Source organism: Poecilia mexicana, unplaced genomic scaffold (assembly GCF_051168715.1).
Source record: "Poecilia mexicana isolate PSO_F unplaced genomic scaffold, ASM5116871v1 scaffold_16, whole genome shotgun sequence".
Classification (NCBI taxonomy): domain Eukaryota; kingdom Metazoa; phylum Chordata; class Actinopteri; order Cyprinodontiformes; family Poeciliidae; genus Poecilia; species Poecilia mexicana.
In genome coordinates this window covers 13,787,531-13,813,548 of record NW_028263385.1, presented here as the reverse complement: position 1 = coordinate 13,813,548, position 26,018 = coordinate 13,787,531, and the positions used below count along the sequence as shown (strand labels likewise).

Sequence of the window (26,018 nt, the reverse complement as noted above, 5' to 3'; positions counted from 1 at the left end):
ATATTAGATCCCTGTAACTGCTTGCTTGGATGAACCCCCCAAGCCCCCCTCTTCCTCCCGCTCCCACTCTCCCATTCTGCATTTGCACGGCAGGTGTGAGGCTGAAATATCTGTTGAATTTGCAGAAATTGGTCAACCAATGGATGACGGAACAAAATCCGCGTCTTAATGTGAGATTTGTCTCTCTTGTCTGTTCTGTGGCTTGATGCTGGCGTCCATTTTCCACCGTGTTAGCCTCTGCATGCATGGTGATGTGTGTGTGTGTGTGCGTGTGTGTGAGCGTGTGTGCCTTTCTCTGCTAATAAATGCACCGCAGTCCGCATCACTATAACTGGGCTGTCCACGCTGGCAGCGCTGTAGCTCCAAACTCGTAAAGGTGTTTAGTTTAATCACTGGTCTGCACTCCTGCTGCCGAGCTGCCATCGGTGCAGCGCAGAGAAGGGCTAAACGTACAGCTCCATGTTGAACCCCATGAAACACATCATGCTGATGGATCCTGAAAATTCATGTTCCCACCAGACTGCTATCAGGGTTCACATGCTGCCTATATGCAGCCGATGACATGAAGCAAAAGGCGGAAGGAAAAGTCATAAAGCAACACAGAATGTTTGACTGCAGCAGATGGGAGTTTCTGTGCAAGTTAGTGCCATCCTAGATCTGGCTGCAACCTTTCTACACAGAGGCAAACAAATACTCTGAAGTCTGCAGTTGTCTCATGCACTTACGGTGATCTGTCTGCAAAGTGCTGCAGTTTCAGGAAAGGCTACAAATGCAGCTTGAATGTCCAGCAGTTTCCCCCTCCTGCAGTTCAATGCTGATCCACCTTCTTGATGTAGACGAGCTTCCCAAACATTACATTTTTCCACACACGTATCGGACTTTAAGTCATTTCAGAATGTCCGGAGGCCGGCGTGGGATTCTACCAGTATTCTAATGTTGATTAAAAATACTTTCACTTTTTATTTTCATATGCATACACACACGAAATTGAGAATGTGATATCTCTTTTGTTTAAAATGCAAAAGAAACCATTACTGCAATTGCATGTAAAATCGTGTTGTATTTATTTATTATTTTGATTTCTACACAGAGACTCAAGTGAAAATAATGTGTTTAACTGCACAGAATATTGGCCCTTTTCGACATTTTCTTTCAGACCTGTCCCTGTCTGTAAGCATGAGCTGCTTGGACCTCATCAACGCCGCTCTGCTGTTCATATTTTGGCTACATTGAACCACAGCCCATCACTCAGAGATGAACAGTTTTAACTGCAGGCTCATAGGAGGGCACTAATGCCCTGTTTTGGACAGTGTCCGCTCAGAACAGAAGAAGAAGAAGAAGAAAACAGAACTTAAAAGCGAGAATCTGTTCAGTTTTGGCTTCCTTTGTGATCTCGGGGAGATAAATTATCCAGACGGAGAACAAAGCAGATCTCCCACACTGTACTGAAAAACATTGTCTTTTTGTTCTTCTTCTGCCTTTCCTGCCCTCATTGCAGTTTCTCCTGTTTGCTGTGTATTTGGTGCCTACACGTTCTATGAACTGACCATGAACATTTCAAAACAGACCATCTTATCTATTGTTTAAATGAGAAAGAAGAGTGTACCATCTATAAGTCTGCTGACGAGCAGTGAGCAGCAACAAGTGGTAGATGGAGGAGAATTGCTTTACTTTCTCTTCATTAGAAACTTTAAACCTTAGGAATGGAAAGCATAAGTTTTTTAAGCTTCGCTCTACCTTCCTACTTCTCTCCTCCTGTTGATATACTTATTATAAAAACAGTTCGTATTACCGCTAATAATTTAAACAGCACCGTAAATGTTCAAGATTCAGATCCTTCTGCCCTCTTCAGCTGCTAATTTTCCCATGCAAAGAGCATTTTTTTTTATTACTGTTCATTCACACAGACAATAAGATGCAATACAGTTCCCTACATTGTTCTAAGCATACATCAGCATGTGGATTGCTGAAGCCATGGATCAGAATCCAGACCCGTTCTACCTGCTGAGTTATGATAGTTTGTTGCCTCATCTTCTTCCCACCGACTCCCTGCTGTTTTTCTTTAAAAATGTGAAATTCCTCCTTCAGAGACAGTCGGTTTATTGTCTGCTGGTCGCCCCCTCAGCTCCTCCACCTGCCATGTGTTAAACTTTCTCTGCGCCATGTGTGCGAGGTGTGATCTGGGAGGTTTTTGATGATCATCTCTGTGGATGCTAGATTACATTGAAACCTCTTAGTTGGCTCTGAGATCTGCTGCTTACACAGCGAGGTGACTCACTGCAGACTGTAGTGATGCGAAGCCCACTCAGGGTAAGGTTTTTGTGTTACTGATTGCCAAATCATAATCGTCTAATACTCAAGTGGTTCCCAGTGACCTGAAATAATCTCTCTGGGTGTTTTTATTTGCTTTTCAGAGCTGTTTTGCCCGCATGTGGTCGCTGTTTGGGTGGCCAGGTCTGTCTCTTACTCTCTGTTCCCCTCTGCAGGGAAACGATTCTGCAGCCATCATCAGATCTGTCATGTAGCTATTGTTCAGAGGATCAATGCCTTTGTTGCAATTTTCCTGGTAGTCTGAGCTTTCAGAGTTGTTCCACTCTCCCTCTCTTTAGTCAAGCAGAGACTCAGGAGAAAAGCCTTGCACTGCTGTGTAACAACATTGTGTGTTTCAGCTAAATAGGCTCCTAGGATCCCAAGCAAATTAAGCGATCCAAGACACTGCCGTCAGTTTCAAATACTGCAACTTAAGCCAATACTTGTCATCTAAACACTGTGTTTTGGCTACGTTTAAGTAATAAGCCCAAGGAAATCCAAATCATGGGGGGGGGGGAAAAAGAACAAAATTGTTAAAAGTTCCAGTGAGAAAGTTTATTAAAGTTTTCTAATTGACTTCAGTCTCAGTGGAAAAGACCTCTATAGTAATGTACTTAAAGTTAGTGTGACTGGAAAAGCACAGCCTCCTACAACCAAGCAGAAAAACTCTGCAGTCAAACTTTATTAAAATTATCATATTTTTAGGAAAATGACTCCTAGTTGCAATTTTGACATGACTCAGGACTTTCTGCTTCACAGCCTTGTGATTATAGACCGTCCTCATTATGGCCTAGTTCCGTTTTCACCAACAGAGCGGTTTAGACAAAACATTAAGATGGCTGGAAATGCAGTAATGATACAGGAGACCCAGTCTGGTGATGGGAAGTAGTGCATCTCTGTATGTGTAAGTAGTGTTATTCTGCAAAACGTGTGAATACAGTAACATAGCTGAAGCCTGCAACTCTAAGCTGCAGCTTGTAATTATTAAATGAGCAGCAGTGACAAACCTGTAGCATTCGTTTCCTGTTGTGCTCGTCAGCTGACTTAGCTAAATAATAAAGAGGTGAAATTGTTGTTCATTATGTGATACTATTTTTTATGGTACAGAGAGTAAAATTATCATACAGTTTCAATTTAATAATTACTTTATTTCTGACAACACTGTAGCAGATAATGGCGGTATGTTCAGATGTTTACAGTGTATTGCTGTGGATTTTGTTTCTTTATTAAATGGGTTAAAGATAACATTTTCTTTAGCAATTGTGCAATTTTTTGGTAAAACTCATAATATGAATTGATCCTGATTTTTGTTAAGTATAATACTGATAGAAATTAGAAGGCCATTCAAATTATTTTTTTCTAGTTTCCCTGCTGTGAGCCATCATTTATTATTCATGTCAGGAGGGGAGATGACATAATAATGAGAACAGTTGTTTTCATAGAGGCTTTACCGTTACTTTAAAACAAAGCTAATCTTATTAGCATTGGTAGTGTTACTAAAGCAGCAGTCTCTTTGTGTAGATTCTATAAGCTGTAGATCTTTACCATAACATCTCCAAATTAAGACAAAAGCTTAAAACAGAGCATCTATGCTTCAATACATTTGGCCTTCCTGTTGTCAGCAGAAAGTCTTGCTCTCGTTTCATTTGAATTAACAGCAGACGTGCCTCGACACTTAGCAGAAAATACAAATTTGCAACAAACACGTATGTGATTAATTACCCTCTTTCTTACTTGTGCTTCATTTCAAACATCTCACTGACATTAAAAATAGCTAACAGTGAGACTTCTCCCCCCCCAGAAGCATTTTTGAGAGTGTTGCTGGCATTGTGAAGCTTCAGCTCTTACTATGATGCATTCAGTAAAGAAAATATCAGAATTTTGACCTTCCAACTGGTCGGTCTGTTGATTCTAGCCACCAATCGATTGTCTGTGATTCTCTGACTGTGACAGAATTGCCATGTTGCGGAAAGTTAATGCTAAAAATGTAATAGTGGCTTTAAACTATGTGTAGCAATTTGTTTTTTTTCATGTATGCTAATACTTGTGTGATGGGACTCCGGATCTGAATTTGGCACCAGTATAAATTTCTGAGTTGATTCTCCTTGTCATCCCATGGATGAAAAAAATATCTACATTTTAACTGTCTCTGTAGGCATAAAAGAAAAATAACACTCCGAAATTTGGCTCATGTCCACTTGCTCCAAAGAAAGCAAGGGTGATTCTGATCACATGTGCTTTATTCAAATGTGCATTCATGGGTCAAACGCTCAGTAATTTGTCCGTCCTTTGAAGTCATGATATATCAGCGGTAAATTCAGAGATACTAATGAATAAGCCGTGGAGACTTCAGAGCTTAGTGGAATAAAAATGTGGACTCCAAATGTAGGTAACGTACAGGTGCAAGAAATACTTTCCAGTTCAAACTGAAATATGACGGCCAACAGATGACACAGACCCTGCTGGTTATGTAGTTTTGATATCTTTTAGTAAAAGGAATTAACTATGATATTTCATTTACTCAAAGTTGATAAAACTCACAATTTAAGATTATAATATTATATCAGACCCATAAAAAATATGAAATGTGGGTTTAATGAGAGGTATTTTTAATATCAGCTTAAATGTTATTTTCAAATAGTTAACTTAATTTGACAAATGGCTTCGTTGGGATTAATATTTTAACTTACTGAATATGACCAGATGTTTATACTGTAATATATTCATGATTGTGATGTACTGTGATGCCATATGCTTCCACAATGAACATATTTTGTTAGTAGATAGTGATAGTAATATAACAAGAATCGTAGGGTTTTTTTTATTAAGTAAACATGCCATAAATACTGTGGTGCCATTAATTAGAAATAGTGACAATTTAAACATGAGCATGCCTAATAAAGATTTTGCTATAAAAAGCAGCATGGAAGTGGATAACTAGTGTGAACAGAAAAAAGTAATTGTACTTTGAAGTATTACTCTATACTAACCTTCTATGGCTTAGGATCTAGAAATGAGCTGGTCAAAAGTAGACGAGGTTTTAAAAAGTTTCAGTTTCAAAATCAGTACATTTTCTGTCTGACCGTTCTTACCTTTCCAAGGTCCTTTAACAGAGAACATGTCAGTCACCAACGTTTTCTCTCCCAATGCAGAGCTTGAGTAATTAACAACCTTTCATCAGCTTGATAGACTATTAGTGCTTATTTATTATGCACAGCATAATAAATAAGTGAAAGGATGCGGAAAAGCTTGCTAGATTTGGCCTTTGTCACTTTTTTTTTTTTATCAGAGGTCAATATAGGGATTTGAATACTCGCTAAATACAACTACAAAATCACTAACTGTGCAACACTAAATCAAACTAATGAACATATGTTTTTGGACAAGGGGAACATATTTGTTGTCTAAACCCTACGGAGGGCTTCAAAAGAATCCTAAACCTTTAACTCCAGTAGAAACCAGTTTTCAAAACATGACAAGTCTTGTCACAAACTAAAAGCTTTGTGGATAATTCAAGGAGTTATGTAATGAAAGCAGCCAGTTAAAGTGCTAAATATTCCCTCTGGAGGCCTTCTTCCAATTGAGGTCCTCAGGAAGAGGTCTGAAGGCAGACTGAAGAGAGTCTGGAGAGATGATATCTCACAGATGGAGTGGGGAAAACCCCCCGAGTCTCTGCGGTGAGCTGCAACAGGTAGATGTGGATGGGAGGTCTGGGAATCTCTGAATATCATCAGATGTTGTTCAGTATTTGCTATAAAGGCCTTGATGGAAACCTCGTGGCGTCTGGCTGCACCAATATTTTCACCATTAGTTTAATAATGTACGAACTGCACACTGAGCTATTTGTTGCGTTTTTTCTTGTAGTAAAATATTTTCAATTAATACAAGGGAGTCCATCTGCAGCAAAGCTTTCGACATGTATTCTTTGAAAAGACCTAATGGTGATGTTTTGGAATAAAAGTAAGAGAATTCACATTTTTGGCTTGTAAATGATCAAAAAATACGTTGTTGGGATGAATGAAACGTGTGAGATTTTGTAAACATGAAAAAAAATCTTACATTTTGGCAAATTATTCTTTTTATTCGACTTGACAGGATAATAGGATAAAAGCACAATGTATTCATGTCAGTTTTCTTGAATGTCATCTTATTGTGCTAAAATACATTGAGGGTACTTCTCTTCTTAATGTCTTGTAAGCATTTCAGCTTTCGACCAATATTTCCCAGGATTCTGGATATTCTCATAAAGTTAACAACCTTACAAAGCTATTGAAGAAAACAGCGAACTCAGTTAGGAGCATAATTACACCACAGTGCTGATACTGGAGAGCTAAAGAGGACGTCCTCACATTAGAGCAGTTAAATACTTGCATGTGAGTTTGTATGCATTTAATCTCCCATTATGTTTCTTGCACAATTTATGTAAATACATTACATTTTGTTAGAAGTCCACCTTTTAGGATCCTGTTTTCAATCATCGTAAATATTTCCTCATTCCCTCGTCAGCACTGAGCGATCAAATGAGGAACTAAAGGAAATGTAGAATGTTGTCATGTTTTTAATCAACATTTTACGGTTTTAAAATGTCTTGCTGATGTCTTGTTTGAGGTTTTATTCAGATTGGGACTGAGTTATTTCTGTTGGTGATGGATTATGTGGCTCTTGCACAGGGGGCAGATGCAAACTCTTTGAGTAAAAGGAAAATTATCAACTATTTTTTGCCTTTGCTGTGCTTACTGTAATATTGTTTAGTATCACTAATGCATGGCTGTCTGAAATGTGCCCTGTGTCATTTATGTAATTCTGCATATATTTTGATAAATATTAGAAAAATGGACCATGTGGCACACGAGCGCAGACGGTTTGTCCAGATGGATGTTTTAACATTTTTGTGTGACATTTCTGCTGACGGGAGGGCTTTCATAAAAGATGCTGACAAATTAACTTCTTCTAAAAATGGAAATTGTTTTTGGCACAACGCAAAGCATTCGTTTTAATTTAAAACATTACTTGTTTTCTTATCTTATAGTCAGGATGAATGAAATAGTAATCCGTATCCAGTGGTTGTTGCTCAAAAATGAAGTTGTATAATAGCAAGCAAAGTCATCAGTCTAAAAATATTTTGGACTTTGTATATCAAAAGGGTAAATCATGAAACCATTCTAAATGTTTCTCACTCATTTCAGACAATATGAGTGAAATATGTAATTTAATTTGGATGATTATGGCTTGCAATAAAGCATTTAAAAACCCTCATATATTGACAATACATGGGCCACACAGTCAAGGGGACTCTTGATAGATTTCCAGAATATTTCCTCCCTAAGGAGTGTAAGCCACAAAAGATAATTGCTGAGGAAGCTGGTTGTACTCAGATTGCTGCATCCAAGCATCTTCATAGAAGGTTTAGTGGAAGAAAAAAAGTTTCACCAGCAAAAAGAATAATCACATTCTTAAGAGGATTGTCAAGCAAAAGCTACTCCAATATTTGGGGAAGCTTCACTAGGAGAACTGAAGCTGTAGTCAGCACATCAGGAGCCGTTACTCAGAGAGGAATCCCACAGATGTTGCATTCCTCTTGTCAAGTCACTCCTGAACCGGAGACAACTTAAGAACAGTTTCACCTGGGGAAAGGAGAAAAAGAACTGGACTTTTCCACAGTCCTCTTTTCAGATGAGAGGAAAGTTTGCATTTCATTTGTAAGTCAAAATCCCAGAGTCTGGAGGAAGAGTAGAAAACCATACCATCAATGTTGTTTGAAGTCCAGTGAGAAGTTCCTACAGTTATTGATGACATTTGCTGGTATATGATGGTGTAGGTCCATTGTGTTTTCTGAAGTACTCTGTCAGCACTGCCTTCTATCAGAAAAATTAAGAGCACTTCATGCCTGCATCTGCTGACAAATCTTACAGAGATGCTCATTTAATAACAGGACTTAGTCAACTACAGGTGCTGGTCATAAAATTAGAATATTGTGATAAAGTTCATTATTTTCCATAATGTCATGATAAAAATTAAATTGTCATATATTTTAGATTCATTGCACACCAACTGAAATATTTCAGGTCTTTTATTGTTTTAATTTTGATGATTTTGGCAAACAGCTCATGAAAACCCAAAATCCCTGTCTCAAAAAATTAGAATATTATGAAAAGGTTCTCTGAACGAGCAATAAAAATAATCATCTGAATCAACAAAGTAACTCTAAACACCTGAAAAAGATTCCTGAGGCCTTTAAAAACTCCCAGCCTGGTTCATTACTCAAAACCACAATCATGGGTCAGATTACTGACCTGACTGCTGTCCAGAAGGCCATCACTGACATCCTCAAGCAAGAGGGTGAGAAACAGAAAGAAATTTCTGAACGAATCGGCTGTTTGCAGAGTGTTATATCAAGGCACCTCAGTGGGAAGTCAGTAGGAAGGAAAAAGTGTGGCAGAAAACGCTACACAACGAGAAGAGGTGACCGGACCCTGAGGAAGATTGTGGAGAAGGGCCGATTCCAGACCTTGGGGGAAGCAGTGGACTGAGTCTGGAGTAGAAACATCCAGAGCCACTGTGCACAGGCGTGTGCAGGAAATGGGCTACAGGTGCCGCATTCCCCAGGTCAAAGGTCAAGCCACTTTTGAACCAGAAACAGCAGCAGAAGCGCCTGACCTGGGCTACAGAGAAGCAGCACTTTGGACCACTGTTGTTCAGTGGTCCAAAGTACTTTTTTTGGATGAAAGCAAACTTTGCATGTCATTCGGAAATCAAAGTGCCAGACTCTGGAGGAAGACTGGGGAGAAGGAAATGCCAAAATGCCAGAAGTCCAGTGTCAAGTACCCACAGTCAGTGATGGTCTCGGTGCCATGTCAGCTGCTGGTGTTGGTCCACTGGGTTTTATCAAGGGCAGGATCAATGCAACAGCTATCAGGAGATTTTGGAGCACTTCATGCTTCCATCTGCTGAAAAGTTTTATGGAGATGAAAATTTAATTTGGTCTGGAATCGGCCCTTCTCCACAATCTTCCTCAGGGTCCGGTCACCTCTTCTCGTTGTGCAGCGTTTTCTGCCACACTTTTTCCTTCCTACTGACTTCCCACTGAGGTGCCTTGATATAACACTCTGCAAACAGCCGATTCGTTCAGAAATTTCTTTCTGTTTCTCACCCTCTTGCTTGAGGATGTCAGTGATGGCCTTCTGGACAGCAGTCAGGTCAGCAATCTGACCCATGATTGCGGTTTTGAGTAATGAACCAGGTTGGGAGTTTTTAAAGGCCTCAGGAATCTTTTTCAGGTGTTTAGAGTTACTTTGTTGATTCAGATGATTATTTTTATTGCTCGTTCAGAGAACCTTTTCATAATATTCTAATTTTTTGAGACAGGGATTTTGGGTTTTCATGAGCTGTTTGCCAAAATCATCAAAATTAAAACAATAAAAGACCTGAAATATTTCAGTTGGTGTGCAATGAATCTAAAATATATGACAGTTTAATTTTTATCATGACATTATGGAAAATAATGAACTTTATCACAATATTCTAATTTTATGACCAGCACCTGTATACTAAAAGCTGCTTCATCGACAATTATGATACTCTGTTTGACTGATCTAAATACTTTTGTCAAAAGGCAGATGAGAGACTCCAGACCCAACATTGCAGATTACCTGAAGTAACCTGGGCTTCCTTTACACTTCAGGAGAACCACAGGCTGATTGTTTCCGTACCACGCTGCATTGATGCAGTAATTCATGCTCAATAGAGCGCATAGACATGAACATCCTTTTCAAAAGCCTGACATTTCTGTTCAATTTTTAATTGTCTCATCTAGTATCCTAATATTCTGAGACACTGAATTTTGGGATTTCATTGTCCACATGTTCCTTTTAAGGCAAACGTGCATGACTCTTTCAATTTCAGATCTACAATTATTATATTACTTGTATTTTTATGTTCTATTTCTTATGTTGTTTTTTTGAAGAGCAGGTAAGAATGACAAAATCATAAGTAAATTTATTGTTTTTAAGCAAATAAAGAAAACATTGGACACTGCTGCAGAGGATGTAACATTTGTTTCAATTCTAATTTTTCCTTCTGTATAAATTCTTCACATTTGATGGGTCATCTTGCAACAGATAGCAAAATAGTGAAGGTACTTTGCATGCATGATTGCTAATATGTCTATTTTTAAAGCACAGGTTTATGGGTTCATAAGCATAGAGTTATTCTGACAGGCTTTATTTTGGGAACCTTTTAGACCAAGGTGTTACTTTCTCTGGCAGATCTGCTAAGACTGTAGGAACCCTGGGTTACATGCAGTCTGAGGACCTAGTGGACTTTTCATTCTGGCTTAATGGCTGCTCAGCTGTTCTTTGAAGCTGCTTTGAAAAAATGACCTATTTTAGGATTTCTTTATCATTTTGACAGTTGTGGGGGCTTAAGCCTGTGTGTGTGCTTACATGCCAAAAGATTTCCTCGCTTGCGGATCGTGTTCTGTGCACCTGCACATGTGCATCGTTTCTGCTGACATAGATACGGGCGTTCCAATAATATTAATACTATTACATTTCAGCAGAGAGCTCAGGTGTGCAACAAGAGAACAGAAATAATTTCTGCTCAGAATGACTTGGATGTTTGTGTGTTTTTTGCAAATGCTCCCTCTGCTGCCATCTCAGAATAGAATGCACTGTTTTTATTTTTAGAAACTTTCATCTTAAGTAGGCCTGGAGCATTTTTTTTTTCTTCTTTTCAATTAAGGAATCAGTAAAACCCTTTGCCATTTCCACTAGCTGTAAATGTGACTTTTAATATTTCAACACAAGACCCGTCTCTTCAACCTCGCTGGTATTAGTCAGTGGGGTGGCACTTTGTTATGCTGATTCTCACACAAGACCAGGGCCTTCCACGTGTGGAAAACTTATTACAGCTGTCATCATTTATTCAACAAGCAGTTTGGTGGTTGATTTATGCAATGAATATCTAATGGAGCAGCTGCTACAAGACTCAAATCTGCTCTGTGATTTATGGCTTCGGTATTATAGCTACAACATATTGGGTGGGCTTCTACAAAAACAAAGGTATTCTGTCGTGCTGGGAATGAGTCATGCAGGTAGATGTGATTATATCTGAGGTTTTCTGACAGGTGAACACCTGCTCTGTAATGGGCTCTGCGGCCACTGGCTTGGCTGCTGCTGTGTTTGGTGCTGCAGTTGTCCTGCTGCAACTAAGAGGCCTCTGGCTGGCCTGTGCTGCTCTGGGTGATGCAGACTTACCATGAACAGCCTCACTCTGAGGGCCGTGATTGTAGTATGGAGTATTTGTTCTTCAAAACACACAAACTTGCTCTGTCCTTCTTCAAAACATAACATACTGGCTTATTAACTCAAGCTGGAAATTAAATTTAAGTTAACAAGTGCATTGAAAGGGTATAAATTGGACTATTTGTGTGTAATTCAACAAAATGTCCAAAAACGTTTTGGATCATAGTTCTGCTCTCTGACGATATTTATATTTACTCTTATATCCTGAAAAGGTTAAAATCAACATCTTGACCTGCATTTCTATGTACCCTTACAGCATCACCACATAGTTCTGCTACCTAAAGACATGTGCAGATAAATAGTTTATTACTGTCCCTACTATGCAGACAATTTGGTGGAGCATTGGGGACATTTCAGGATTTTTATTTTTCATATTTGAGCTAAGAGGACATAATGGACTTTGTCTAACAGTAGCCAGTAAGTTTTGATTTTTCACCTTTGTTGTCATAAAAGTGTACTATAACAAGGGATTGTATTTGGGTATAAAAATGACTTTAAAAAAACACACACAGGAATCCTAACCCTACCCCCCTAACCCTAACATTTTAATATTTTAAAAATATAAAAATGTTGAAGCTGCTGTAAAACGTCTTGTTTGAGTTCCTTATAATAAAAGTCAAACCAGCTTGAAGAAGCACACAGACCTCTGAACTGCACATAGTGGTTGATAGTTGATCAATGTAAGCTTTGGTTTTTTTTTTATTTAGGTCTATATTGTCTTAAAATGTGTATATTTCCTACCCTTCATGAATACCCAATGTGTACAAGGCCCTTCTCCTTGCCTTGTACACAAAGTATTTGACAACCTTTCACTTATTCACTCATTTACTTTTGCCTTGTTGCTCCCTGGTCTTGTTCCCAACGCTCCCTGTCATCCCCCTCTTTTCATAATTATAAGAGAGAAAAAAACAATTTACAGATAATTAAGTAACAATTATGATCTGCTACTCAGGGGAGGTTTTGCCTTGGGGAATAACATAGTAGGTTATCCTTGAGGTCATTTGTTAAATGCCAGAACCACGTACGCACGCACGCACGCACACACACACACACACACATTATATCATTGGTGATTGGAGTGAAATGAATGTATTTTTTCCCCTATAAAATTCAGTATGTTTTTTATGACACAAAATAGCTCCTGTGTCTCAGCTTAAACATGCTGTGTGTAATAAATAAGCCACACTGCAGTGGTGTCCTTTGACAGTTTACATAATGAGGAGCCTGAACGTAGCGATACGAGGCTAACATACGGAGCTGAGGGAAACATTGCTGGGATTCAATAAGATTGGACTAGACCCATCCTCGGATGCTCTGAAGAGGATAAGGCTGCACACACATACATATTAAAAAAATCACTCCAGCTCTCCTTCTGTCTCTGAGGCAGCTCTCTGCTTTGGGTCTCACAATGCAAACAGGATGTAACCTATTTTGATCACGGTGCCATATTGCATCGTTAAATATTCAAAGACTCGACTGAACTGCATTATGTCTGCTAAACGGTGTTCGTAGAATGCTCTGTGCTGCTTCCTTGGATCCTTTATCTGGATGTATTAAGAAAAAAACAAGGATGAATGTATTTTTCTTTTATAGCTGAGGTCACTTAACTGTAAATTTAATTAATTTTTTCTGGTTGTGCTTTTGGTAGCATCTGGGCTGCAGTGGCAGTGGACCTTTCTACTGACTCAGCTTTGCTGTACTGGTTTGTCTGGCTAGATTTCAGAGTCAATAACCGTTTGTGACTGGAAATACACCCTTTTATGTCTTATTTCCATCTCTCCTCTCTGCCTTTCCCTCTCTGCGTCTCTCGTCGGCCCATCTCGTTTCCCCTCTTTGGCTCTCCGCTGATCCCAACTTTGGAATTCACGGTTGCTATGGTAACAACGTCGGGTTGGTCCTCTCTCCCTTTTCAGACTCGATGCTGTGCACAAGCTCTGAAGTCACTCTCACTTTAGCCTGTCACAGTGCCCTTGCTATAATTACCCTCTTTAGCGGGGTGCAAATATGGTTTCACAGAAAAGCTGGGAGCCGGAAAATAATTTTGTGACTAAGTTTTAAGGTTAAAGCACTTTCTCCCAGTGGTCCAAAAAATATTGCAAACGCGTAGCTTTTGCATGCACTGAGAGAATGTTTTATTGGTGTCTAGTCCCACATCGTGTCTCTCTGTGGTAATCACAGGAATTCAGTCAGCACTGAAGGGAAAAGAGCACCTGAGAGGACCAGCTAGGTCTTGCTGAGGACACTATGCTCAAGGTTGCAATGTGGTCGCAGCTCAGTCGTCTTGTGCAAAGTGGTGTGTTCAAGTGTTTGAAATAACCCACAGGGAGGATCTGAAACTGGAAAAAAAAAGACAATTTGGGGCAAAAACTACCAGAAGTTTACCTTTCTGTAGGATGGCTACAGCTTTGATGTGTTTTGACCGATAGGAAAACTTGTTGAAAAACGTGAAGGAATGAAGTAGATTTTGTGAAAAGTCTATGTCAGTTATGAGGCACTCCCTTAAATATACTGCATCTATATTGGGTAAAAGAGTGTAACATTTACAATATGCTGCCACACTTTTTTGGTTCCTTACTAGACTACTGAGGGTAACTTTTAAGCTCAGATTCTTCACTTCACTTTTGTCAAAATCTGCATCGGCAACAATGCCGAACCACCGTGTGGTAATACCATCATTACTACAGACATCAAAACTCAAAAAGAAGATACCGAAAACTGCTGAAGTTCTTCTGGGCCGATTGTAGCTCTCTGAGATTGCAGCTTCTGGTTTCGTTAACTGACCCCATCAGCTTGTATTTGAAGCTAAACTGAGACTGAGTCAGGACAAAAGCAAGACTGACGTGGTAACAAAACAGAAAAGTGGCTACATAATGACTCTGGTTTCTAACAGTAGTAGAGGACATATGTATGTAGGCTTGATAGACAACAACATCGCAATTTTTAATTATCACAAGATAAGCAGTTCACATCAACACAACGCAATTAACACAGTTTTTAGAAAATATGTTTGGTGGTTGCTTTTATTATTCCTTTCATTGCACTGGGAAATGATCTATGCCTAGTACATTATTTATTGATAATTATATCATTACTTCATGTACATCTGCTAGATCATAAATACAAATGAACATTTTAAATAATTAGTAATAACTTCATATTTTTGTTCTGTTTCTTTTGCAGCAACAGACAGGAGGTGCGGTGACCATGGGTTTTCCGCCGCTAATTTTCTGCTAACGGAGGACGGACAGAGTGGGGTAGCTGTCCACAACCCCCACAAGCTTCACTTCCTCCAGGAAAGAAAGAATAAAGGAAAAAAAAAGACACTGGGGTAAAAGTGAGAGAGGCACAAGAGGAAAAACAAGCGCAAGAAGGAGCGAGGGGAGCAGGTGAAAACAGTCGATGGATGCTGTCCGGATCGAGGGGGCAGCAAGTTCTTCACTGACGAGGAGAAAAAAGATTTCAAAATTGAGTCGAAGGATAGAAACTCGCCGTCAGGTAGGGATCAGTCTTTTTCCTCACAGGTTTTTATCTGCATGCAGTAAAAAACAAACAAACAGATTTATCAGTAAGAAGTGGCTCCAGTGTAATAGTGAGCAACTTTACAAATTAAAGCACGCTTGCACAGGGCAGTACGGCATGCAGTAACCAGGTTACGTGGTGCTGCCTGTGCAAGTGCATGCAAAGAAGCCGGGTTTGTTAACGGCTGGTACAAGGTGATCACACGTGTAATCTGGCGTGCATGTGTTTGTGCATTCATCCCCTGTTCTGCTGATTGTGAGGTTGAGAACAGAGTCCTGCTCATGAATATGCAGCAGACTGAGCTGGGGAAGGGAGTGTGATCGTCTCTGCTCCACATCAATTCAGTCTTGTTAAGCAGAGTCAGCAGAGTCATTAAACTCTCCTCCAAGGACACATCATGAGGGCCACTCACACGCCTCCCACACCTGCCTCCACCTCTTGTCGTTTCGTGTCTCATCATCGCACTTCTCATATCAGCCTCCCGCTTATCACCTTACCCGCTGCTTTTCCAGCTTAACTTTACAGTGTCTATGACTGTAAATCCTCTCCTGCACAACAAATGCTTGTCTGTTCCCGGGCTGCGTCTTTTAATCTCCGCTCTCTCCATCCCCTCCCTCACTTTGCACCTCTCCTAAAGGCATGGTGTGTGAGAAGGGGATCCAGATCCTCCTCACCACCGTGGGGGCATTCGCTGCCTTCGGCCTGATGACGGTGGCCATAGGGACGGACTACTGGCTGTATTCCCGTGCCCTCATCTGCAACAGCACAGCCAACATCACGCAGGATGATCCCCACAACAAGGACAAGAAGGACCCTGGGGCACTCACCCACTCGGGGCTGTGGAGAATATGCTGCCTGGAAGGTATGGGAAAAAAAAAAAAAAAAAAATTGATGTCAAAAGGTGCAATCCAATGTTTGGTTGTTCAGAAATAAATATGTGTGCGTGGTTTCAAATTAGCACTTAATCTAAATCGAAGTAAAACTTTTGCCTTTAGGATCTTTAAGGACTGAACAAAATGTACATTTCTTCTTCCACAAGCCATCTGTCTCATTGGATCCAATCCGAATGTTCATATTCAAACCTCTGAAGCAAAATTAGTGTTGAAAATACTAGAAAGATGATGACTACGAAACTGGTATTACTGTGAGATGCAACATAACTGCAGATATTTTATTTAGGACGGCTTTACATGCAATCCTATAACCAGACCTCTAGAAAAATGATGAGCTTCTGTTGTCTTTAAATAAATTAGAACGAATAAATTGAACTATTATCTAAAGATAACTATTATTCGACCATTAGACACAATGTGCCCATTTGCAGATTTCTTCTGTTTTTGCATTTCTGTGACTTTTTCATTTTTCAGATTATCCAAAGTGGACAATTACTGTTTCAAAAGAGACCAAGATGTCTCGATTGACAAATGAGATCATCACATGAAAATGTTTTTTTTTTTAATTTATATATATATATTTTTGTCTGATATTACATTTTGAAGAGCTAAAATCAATTTAAAAAGGATTAATAAACGTTTTTCAAGTTTATCCCCAAAAATGCTTCAAACATGTCCCTAACAGTTTTTTTTTTTTTACTTTTACTAAACAGAAAAATCTCTAAACCTATGAGTAACATCTAGAAACCTCACATTTCTCTGCAATATATACGATTTCATGTTGAAAAGTATTTTTAAAATCCTGTAGTGTCCTTTGTTTCTGCACAAAGGGATTAGGACTCTTTTTACAATTAACTGGGTGTCACAGAAGCATCTTAGAAGAGAGTAGTATTATTATAGAATATAGTTTTCAGTCGTGTTTGTTACACGGTGCCAGAGTAACAAGAAAACAATTTTTTGCATAATCGCTTTCTAATTACATGACACTGAAGCGTAACCTCCTCTCAAAAATAATCCATTACTCATTGTCTTTGATTCAGGCTGCATTTGTTTCAGTCTTGTTTTGAAACAAAAGCCTCTGCTCTCTCATCGATTTCAGATTTGAAAGAGGCAGTTGATACAAAATCTGGCAGCATCCGTCTCTCGATCTTCAGCTTGTTACAGCAGCACAAGCTGCTAATTCATTATACATTTGAGTGCCTGGCTAGTGCTCAACACTGAAACGCTGGGATGGAGTTAACAGCGGAGGAGCCACAGTCGAAGGGGTGTGTGAGCTGACTGATCTGTGCCTTTCCTGACATCCACGTTGAGGTGGAAGCCTTTCTGGTCCCCTAAAAAAAAAAAAATCTCTTGGCTCTCTTTTTAAAGCATCTCCAAGCTTGGTCATTGTATAAAGCTAATTTGTCCTCATTGCTAAGCTTCCTGATAGCAAAGCAGCCAATTACAGATAAGCTCAAGCCCTTGCAGCTTTGCTGCAGTAGCAACCCCCACCCTCTTCTTTCATTACCCCACTCTCCCAGTTTCCTCCGTCTTCATGCTTTGTCTCATTCTACTTTCCCTGCTTTCCCCCCTGATTCCCCTCTCCGTAACTTCCATTCAGTCCTTTCGCTCGCGTTGCGGTGCAGTAAAGCTGACAGTGTTTTGGCACAGCTTGGAGGTCATGTATCCTTGATGTATGTGGAGTATTCATCAGAGACAGATGCTCAGTGGTCGCGCAGTGATGCAGTGAGGTGTAGCTGTGGTGGAAATGCGGGACAGGCTGGCTCTAAAAGATTTATGTCTGTGGGTGGGCAGCAGTATTATGCTGTGGACGGAGACATACTGCTCTACTCTCTCTTATTTGCAGATTACTGATAGAGATGTGGCCGTGAGAATTACAAATACACAAGTTCAATTCAGTTTATTTATGTGGTGCCACTTCCCAACATGTCAACTCAAGGCATGTTACGAAACAAAAAGTAATTCCTATCCAATCATACAGACATTCCTATCTGAGGAAACCCATCGGATTGCATCGTCTAGCGACAGTAGACAATCACTTGCGTTGTGTCGCTGACTTTTCAGCAATCCCTCCTACCGAGGATGCATAGCGACAGTAGAGAGGAAAAACTCACCTTTAAGAGGAAGAAACCTTCAGCAACGACCAGCTGTAGGTTTGAGAGGACAGAGTACATCACGACCATTTGACTTTTAATGACCATATTCAGTATGTTGTAAAAAATCTGGTGGAAACAACCTTTCTACCTGGACTATGAAGATGCTTTGCATATGGATGCTTTGAGCCACTGTCTTCACATAGTGTGTTCCCTGGGACCTTATTTGTGAGGAGTGGTTATTATTCCCAACTGTGGTTTCCCTACGCATTATGCACTCTAGTCTAAAATTAACTGGACGTCTTTACATGTATAACAGCTAAGTCATTTGGTATGTGTTTATGTATGAAACTATTCTGGATACTACGCCTTCTTATCTATCTTATTTCTTTACAAGGAAATGTAGAAGTTACAATCTCAGGTCTATGGATGTTCTAAAATCTATTGTCCCAAACTGTGAACTGAACTAGAAAAGAAAGCTTCAGGTTTTTGGCACACAGATAATTTACAATCTAAGCTTCAACTTCAAACTCTGGTTTTATTGAAGGGTTTAAAAAATATGCCGGTTTCATTACAGTACATTGTCTGTGTGTGAGTGTTTATGGTGAGCAAATTTGAATGTTTGCTGTTTGTTTTTATTGTAACAGTGCCACTGCTGTCTTGACCAGGTCTCCCTGGTAAAATTGATCTTTGACCTCAGTTGGACTAACCCGGTGAAATAAAGATAAAATAAAATAGAATATAGTAAAATGTAAGGTGCTGCATGTCCAGCTTATGGTTCTCTTGAAGCTGTTATGGCCGAATCCAAGAATGTGACCCCACTGACCTCCCACTCCTTTGTACCTACATCTGCTTTTTGTTTTTTTCAGACTAACCAGAGGAAATAAAAGATCTATGAGACAGAAATCATCTCATCTCACATCTTTCCGTCTCCTTCCGTCTGTGTCTCTTCATTCCAACATTTCATCTGTTTCACAATCCATCTATCAGCAACAGTTTTGTGCTCTCATCATCATGCGTCCGTCTGTCTGTCTACATGCAAGATGCGGGTAGTTATCTGTCTGGCTGTGTGTCTCCGTATGCGTAGGAATGAAACTCTGTGTTTTCACTAACACCTTTTGCTTCTAGAAGCAGCTCCAGTAGTGCTTGTGATTCCCCCAATATGCTGAAGTTTGCTATTCTGTGGAGAATTGAGAAGAAACTTTTAAAAAAATTAAGATACCACTGTTTTCACGTCATTTAGATTGTTCTTCAGGATTGCTGTTGTTTTCTATCGTTAAGACTGTAGTTATGAGTTTGGGCGTTTTGTTGACTCAGGTCACCCTTTTTCTTCTCTTATTTCCCAGGAGTGAAGAGAGGAGTGTGTTCTCAGATTAATCATTTCCCAGAGGACGCGGACTTTGACCATGATGGAGCAGAGTATGTCCTACGTAAGTCAATGCTCATGAATCAGAACAGGATAAATAACTGTAAATCAGGGTTTTACTGTTATAAAGCAATAACAAAATGATTTTGCAGGGGACTCTTCTAATTATCTTTAGCATCTCACATTTATAGCTAGCACACATAGCCTGGCTTGCACTCTGTGTGTATTTTCAAAAGAGTGGAGTTCAAAAAAATAAATCAGAGCTACTCTAGCTGTGTTTCCATTACAAATATGCGCAAAACTTTTTGGATATTTTGCTAATGTCGAAAAACCACAATTTTGCAATTGTTGTGTTTACAGTAAATAAGACATGCAATTAAAATCACATGTGAATAAGTACGTTCGTGCAATAATTCATTCAAAATCAAGATGGCGGAGGATGCAGACACTTACATGAGATATATTCATGTAAGTGTTCAGCCGCAGCATTAGTGCTCATCATCAGCCATCAAAGGAGAGACATCTGTGTCTTACTCAGACATTAGGTGACAGGCCCCTTATGATTGGGATGGCTACTTGTGGTGCATTTTTGAGAAATTGTAGTCTGCGATTTTACGGAAGAGTTCTGCATTCAACACTCTGAATAACTCAGCTTTTGACAAACTGTTTGACCTCTGGTGGAGTCAATTGCACATCGTCCCTGGAGGCCAGTACCTACAAATAAGTGTGCTGCTGCTGCAAATTGGCCTGAGTTACATGATGCAATAAAAGTGTTTCAATTGCATTTTGACAAGGCTGAAAAACCCACCTCATTCTAGTTAAAATACTTTTTTTTTCTAAAAACATGTTTGTTTTTTTTCAAAATTGATGTGTTTTCAGTAAGGAAATTTATTCCAATTTGCACATTTTTATGGTCAGTGTAAATCCAGCATCTCATATATTCCATTTAGCCTTCCTGTTATTTTCTGTCCTCTCTCAACCAACGTGAATCCCAGATATGTCTTTGCATATCCTCAAAAATGACTTCTTACTTCTTACTTGTGTTTTCCCGCTTATTTTTCCTCATTGGCACTGAAAGCTCAATTTGAGTCTTCTTCCCTTAATAACAACATCCACACTAAAGAGTATTGCTGTTTTGGTGGATTTAGTGATTGGAAAACGCACACAGACTGATCAGATGAACCAGGAGATTCTTTATACATGTCAAATACTTACATCACATTCTCATATGTAGACCAAAAATATTATTTAAAAATAAAAAGTAAATTTCATGACAACATCGCAGAAAATGGCATTTCATCACTTTGGTCTTAGACTACATGCTGTATTAAAAATGGGAACACGTTAAAAGCAACACATACTTTGAAAACATGTCAGGAGTTGATATTTCAGAAATCCCCCTTCATTTATTCATGCTCAGATTCATGTGTCACCTTCATGCAATGCAAAATAAGTAACAGTGTGACAGCAGCTTAGGCTACCTGTCAGAGTGAAGCAACAAACGTGACCATTTTCAGTCATTAGGTGGTTTTCACTAAATTGTTAGTGTATGATCTGAATGATGATGCAGATATATGCAAAACAGATAGAGCACGAAGTGTAGAAATTGGGGTTCAAATCGCTTTTTCCTCTCACGACATTGTCCGAAAGAAACACACAAACAAACATATGACAGTGTGTAGAAGGCCAGTGAGATGGGGTGCCCTAGTTCGCACTCAGTGCCCTGCAGTGATGTCTTTCTGCTCTGTGATATGCTACATGTGAGCCTGTGCATGCATAAAGCCTGTGCTCTGTTTACAATGTTGCAGAGGCATTTTGCTGGCATTTAGGTGGCATTTTCTCTCCAGTGGCCTAGTTGTCCTAGATGAGAGAGGAGTGTTAATGTGTGTATGTGTGTGTGTTTGTGTTTGTGGTTAGCAAACCTAAAGAAAGATTTGAAGCCACATGGGAGCATTTTGATTCAAATGCATGTGTAGAATCAAGCAAACTATGTCCTCTCTGACAGTAGAATATTCTTTAAGTCATTTTTAAATTTTTGTATTGCTTGCTACATTACATGGCACATGATTTTTTTAAGGGTCTTCCTAATTTTTTGTAGTAGCCTTTAAGAATAGATATATTTATTAAAAATGTGTGATTTACATCAACGTCTTTGGGCATGCATGTCTAGTGAAGTCAAATAAATAAACTTTTTTCTACCACTGATATTGCACGATACTCTAAACTTTGAAACATAAAATGACAGTGGTTATAAATTATACATTTTGTGATCTGTAACCAATAAAAAAGGATGGCTATCATAAACATACCAGTTTCTTAACTAATTAATTAATCTCCTGCAAGCACAGTAATCATTATTTTCAATAACATTGGCAAAATCAGCCTGAAGAACAAGCCAAAACGTTACCTTTGTTTCTTCAACTCTGAATAGATTTGATGAGTACAAGTGCTTTACATTTGTTTCTATTTATTTGTCATATTAATCTTGCTGGTTGCTTACTGTCATTCCTCTTTTCTTTTTCAGGAGTAGTCAGGGCTTCCAACATCTTCCCAATCCTTAGTGCCATCCTGCTGCTGATGGGTGGGGTTTGCATCGCTGCTAGTCGTTTCTATAAAAGCAAAAGGAACATCATCCTTGGGGCAGGAATCCTGTTTGTAGCTGCAGGTAATAGATGAATATTGCATAGATACCTTGTAGGAAATGTTTACATACTTGTGATACATGCATGTGTGTGTAAATTCATCTGAGTGGTCCTAAGATGTTATCTGAAAAATTAAATACTGTGAAAGGAGACCTTCAGGGCTTGGTTTCTTTGGACGTTCCTGAAACACGTGACAGATTCGGGTGGTCAGAAGCTATCTAAAGTTTCAAAAGCAAGAAGACATTTAGAAGACGTGGAAAATGACATAACTGAACTGGTTGGTATCAAGGAAGCTCTAAAAATACTGTTCAACCTTCAGAAAGCAGCAGCGGGAATCACTGCGGGCGCTGTGCAGTTTAGGGAAGAACTGCTGACCCAGGTGTTGGAGGGAACACTTCAAGGATTGCAATTTAGTCACCAGGTCCTTCAAGGGGGAGGTGGAGTCACAGGATTTGGGTGACAGCAACTCCATAATCATGGTTGAAGGCATTGAGGTGTTTAATATGCTCCCTGTTTGAAGGGCACAACGGGAGGACGAGATTCATCATGAGATGCCAAAGAATTTAATAGGTTAGCAAGGTTCTCAATTTGCAATGCATACTCAAACCCTCACCTATGAGGAAAGAGTGAAATCCAAGAAGAAGAGGCTGAAATAAGGATCCTTCATGTTTCTCTAGAGAATCTTTTCAAATGGTTCAGGCATTTGATCAAGAAGGACCCGATGCCTCTCTGTGGAGTTTTTCTGGGCATGCTGAACTGGGATGACGCCAGTATTGAACCTAGACCCAGTGGAGAGACAACTGGAAACATGTTGAAATCCTTTATTATGAGCTGGAAAGAGAGATATCTGGGTTTCCCTGGTGAACTTGTGACCCCTGTAACCTGATGTTTGAAGACAAACAATGTATTTCAAGTGACGCTTCCCTACACATTATAAATACTTTTCATGCATTTTCTTTAACATTTAATTGTAATCACTAATTGAGATATTGTTTATAATTAGAACATTGTTCTTGCCCTTACAGGTCTGAGTAACATAATTGGTGTGATCGTCTACATTTCGGCTGCGCTAGGAGACATCTCGCCTAAGAAAGATGAAGACAAAAAATGGCAGTATTCCTACGGATGGTCCTTTTACTTTGGAGGCTTATCCTTCATCATGGCCGAGATGGTTGGGGTGCTGGCCGTCAACATCTACATCGAGAAAAACAAAGAGCTCCGCTGCCGCTCTCGCACCGACATCTTTAAAAGCACGACGCACGCCATGCTGCGCCTGCCCAGCTACCGCTTCCGCCGTCGCTCGCGCTCCTCGTCACGCTCCACCGACCCGTCCCGCTCCCGAGACCCTTCGCCCGTCGGGGGAGGTGGAGGGAAGAACTTCGGCCTGCCTCCCTCCGCGCTGCTCTCCCAGGGGCCCATCTCAGTTTCCACTCTGCCCAACCCGCACTCCCGTTCGCACACGGCCCTGGCTGGAGGAGACATCTCCCTCTACACGCTGTCTCGCGACCCCAAACTGGCGGGTCTGCCGCCCATGTACGGCACCGTGGACAGGGCCACACTCTACCAGCTCCACAACTGCTTTCCGAAAGATGGGGGCGGAGGAGGGGGAGTCATGATGAGCGGCACGCTGCCCTCACTCAAGACACATAACCCTTCTAACACTTCCAACTCCAACGCACCGATGGCTAACTCTGTGGCTCCTCCGCCGTTCACGTCGTCCACAGTAGACAGGGAGCGAGGGATGGGGACTCTGGACAGACTGAAGGGAGACAGGGAGAGCAACTCTAACACCCTTAATAGGAAGACAACGCCTGTGTAGAGGAGGGAGGTAAGAAGAAGAAGAAAGGTGGTGGGATAGTGAAAGAGGGAACATAAAAGAATAGGACAGCAGATAACTCTCCTCCTTGTTCACTGTTATTTAGTCGACTCAATCTCACTGAGAACAAAAAAAAAGAAGAGTAATAACAGAACGATAATAACAACAACAATGAACTTTCACAAAATAAACTATTTTGATATTTCGATGTGCTAGAAATGATTTATTTTGTTAATGATCAAATGCAATTAACCTTGGGCTACTATGAAAACACTTCACCTAATTTCTGTGCAAGAGTATCGCTAATTTAACCGGAGCATCATTAATGTAAATTGTTGTTGTGATTATTCTCGGTGTTATTACAGGCTAGTTGTATTTGCAAACACTAGTTTGGAATGAAACAATGATTTTCATGGTGTTGTGTTCTTCTGCGCTAAGTTTCTTTTTTTTTTTTTTTTTAGATCTTTATGACTTTTACTGTGAATCCATGCAGAGCCACTGAGAGCTGACAGTGAGCTGTGTGTAGCCGTGTGTTAAAGAATGAGTGTGCACAAATTGTTGGCGAACGAGAGCCTGTTTTATTTTTTTAACTCCCATAATGTAGAGTGTTCCTTTATAAAAAAAAAAGAAGTCAGATGTGAATACTGTAAATTGTCTTCCAATACTGATGCTAAAAGAAATGCAACAATAATATGAGCAACTGAGGCAGCCAACAATTTCCATTGTTAGTGCAGGTTCGGGTTTTCTATGGGGCTCTGTTTGTCTTATTTCCATTCTAATCAGTGTTAGCAGTTAGTACTTGTAGCTTTATTGTGTTGAAGATGTTTGTTCTTGGGCATTAATGGAAACCTCTGTTGGAGGGGATAAAAAAAAGAAGAAAGAAGCAAAATAACGTATGTACAGAATCAGGTAAAGATTGCTTCCTGAAAAGAGAGAGAGAGAAAAAAAAAATCCATCATTTTTTGTATTAAAAAAAGCCCTAACGTGACCCATGCAAATAATCATTTTCAGTCACAGAACAAAACACATCTATGTGGGTTAAAAGGGTTTAAACAAAGAGGAAACTTTGGGGGGAAAACGACATGTACATTGTAATTTATGCATATTTGTAAACTCTATAGATACCTTCTTTTGGGACCACAGCTCAAGCATTTGGAAGAAGCAGGTTCAGATTGACGGACGCCTGTCGGCTGAGTTCCCATCAGACTTGAAACCTAAAGCCAATCCATATCTGGTCAGTTTTTTTTTTTTTTTTTTTGTTTTTCTTTACCTTATCACATCTCTGACAATAGTTTCCTCACAGAGACAAACTCCCAAACCTCCCCAAATAGTCTTTTCACTGTGCTTCCCATGAAACTGCCGACACCCGAGTGAGAGCTGTTGATGCTGATGAGAATGTAAACACATGTGAACTCCCCCACCGTCCCACCGCTCTGCTAAACTGTCCCAAGCGACTGCAGATCCAGGTGGAAACCTGGGATTCACCTGCTACATGACGAAATGAAGAAACTAAATAATAACCAGATGCTTCCAGATTCTATATGTTTTTAATTTGTTTGATTTTGTTTCAGAAAAAAAAAAAAGTCTGTCTAAACTGCACACAGACAGCATTTATGTGGGCAATATGAATAGTATGTAGTTGAGAATAGATATATCTAGACAAATGACTATGGTTTATCTAAATGTGTGATAAACTCAAACACTGTATTGCACGAAGTTTATAAAAAAAAACAATAACTGACATATTCACAGACTTTTGTCTTTTGTTCATTTTTTAAGGAAAATACTGTTTCCTGCTGTGAGACAAAGACTTAACGTGCATGAGTTTACGTCTGCAGTATGTGAAGATGTAAACCGTTTTAATGCCTGTCATTATCCCGGGAAAAATTACTTTTCAATATTAATTCTGCACTTTCAGATTTTATTGTTCCATCATTTTACATCCAATCAGTATTTGAAAATTTCAACAAATACAGTTTTTTTGTTTTGCTTTTTATCAGAGTTACTATTTTAGCCTTAGATGTTGTTTTTTAATCAATCTTAGGGTAGAGGGCTTTAGATATTGTTGCAGAGAGAA

The 26,018-nt window shown here is 39.6% G+C and overlaps 1 protein-coding gene across 1 annotated transcript; it reads left to right on the top strand.

Moving 5' to 3' along the window:
* The first annotated feature begins 14,955 nt into the window (after positions 1–14,955).
* On the top strand, positions 14,956–24,146 carry cacng8b (calcium channel, voltage-dependent, gamma subunit 8b). Its single transcript, XM_014984897.2, has 5 exons — positions 14,956–15,107; positions 15,769–15,993; positions 19,464–19,547; positions 22,008–22,148; positions 23,151–24,146. Exons 2-5 carry the CDS (start codon positions 15,771–15,773, stop codon positions 23,942–23,944), a joined length of 1,242 nt encoding a protein of 413 aa, XP_014840383.2. The 5' UTR covers positions 14,956–15,107; positions 15,769–15,770; the 3' UTR covers positions 23,945–24,146.
* The last annotated feature ends 1,872 nt before the right edge of the window (positions 24,147–26,018 follow it).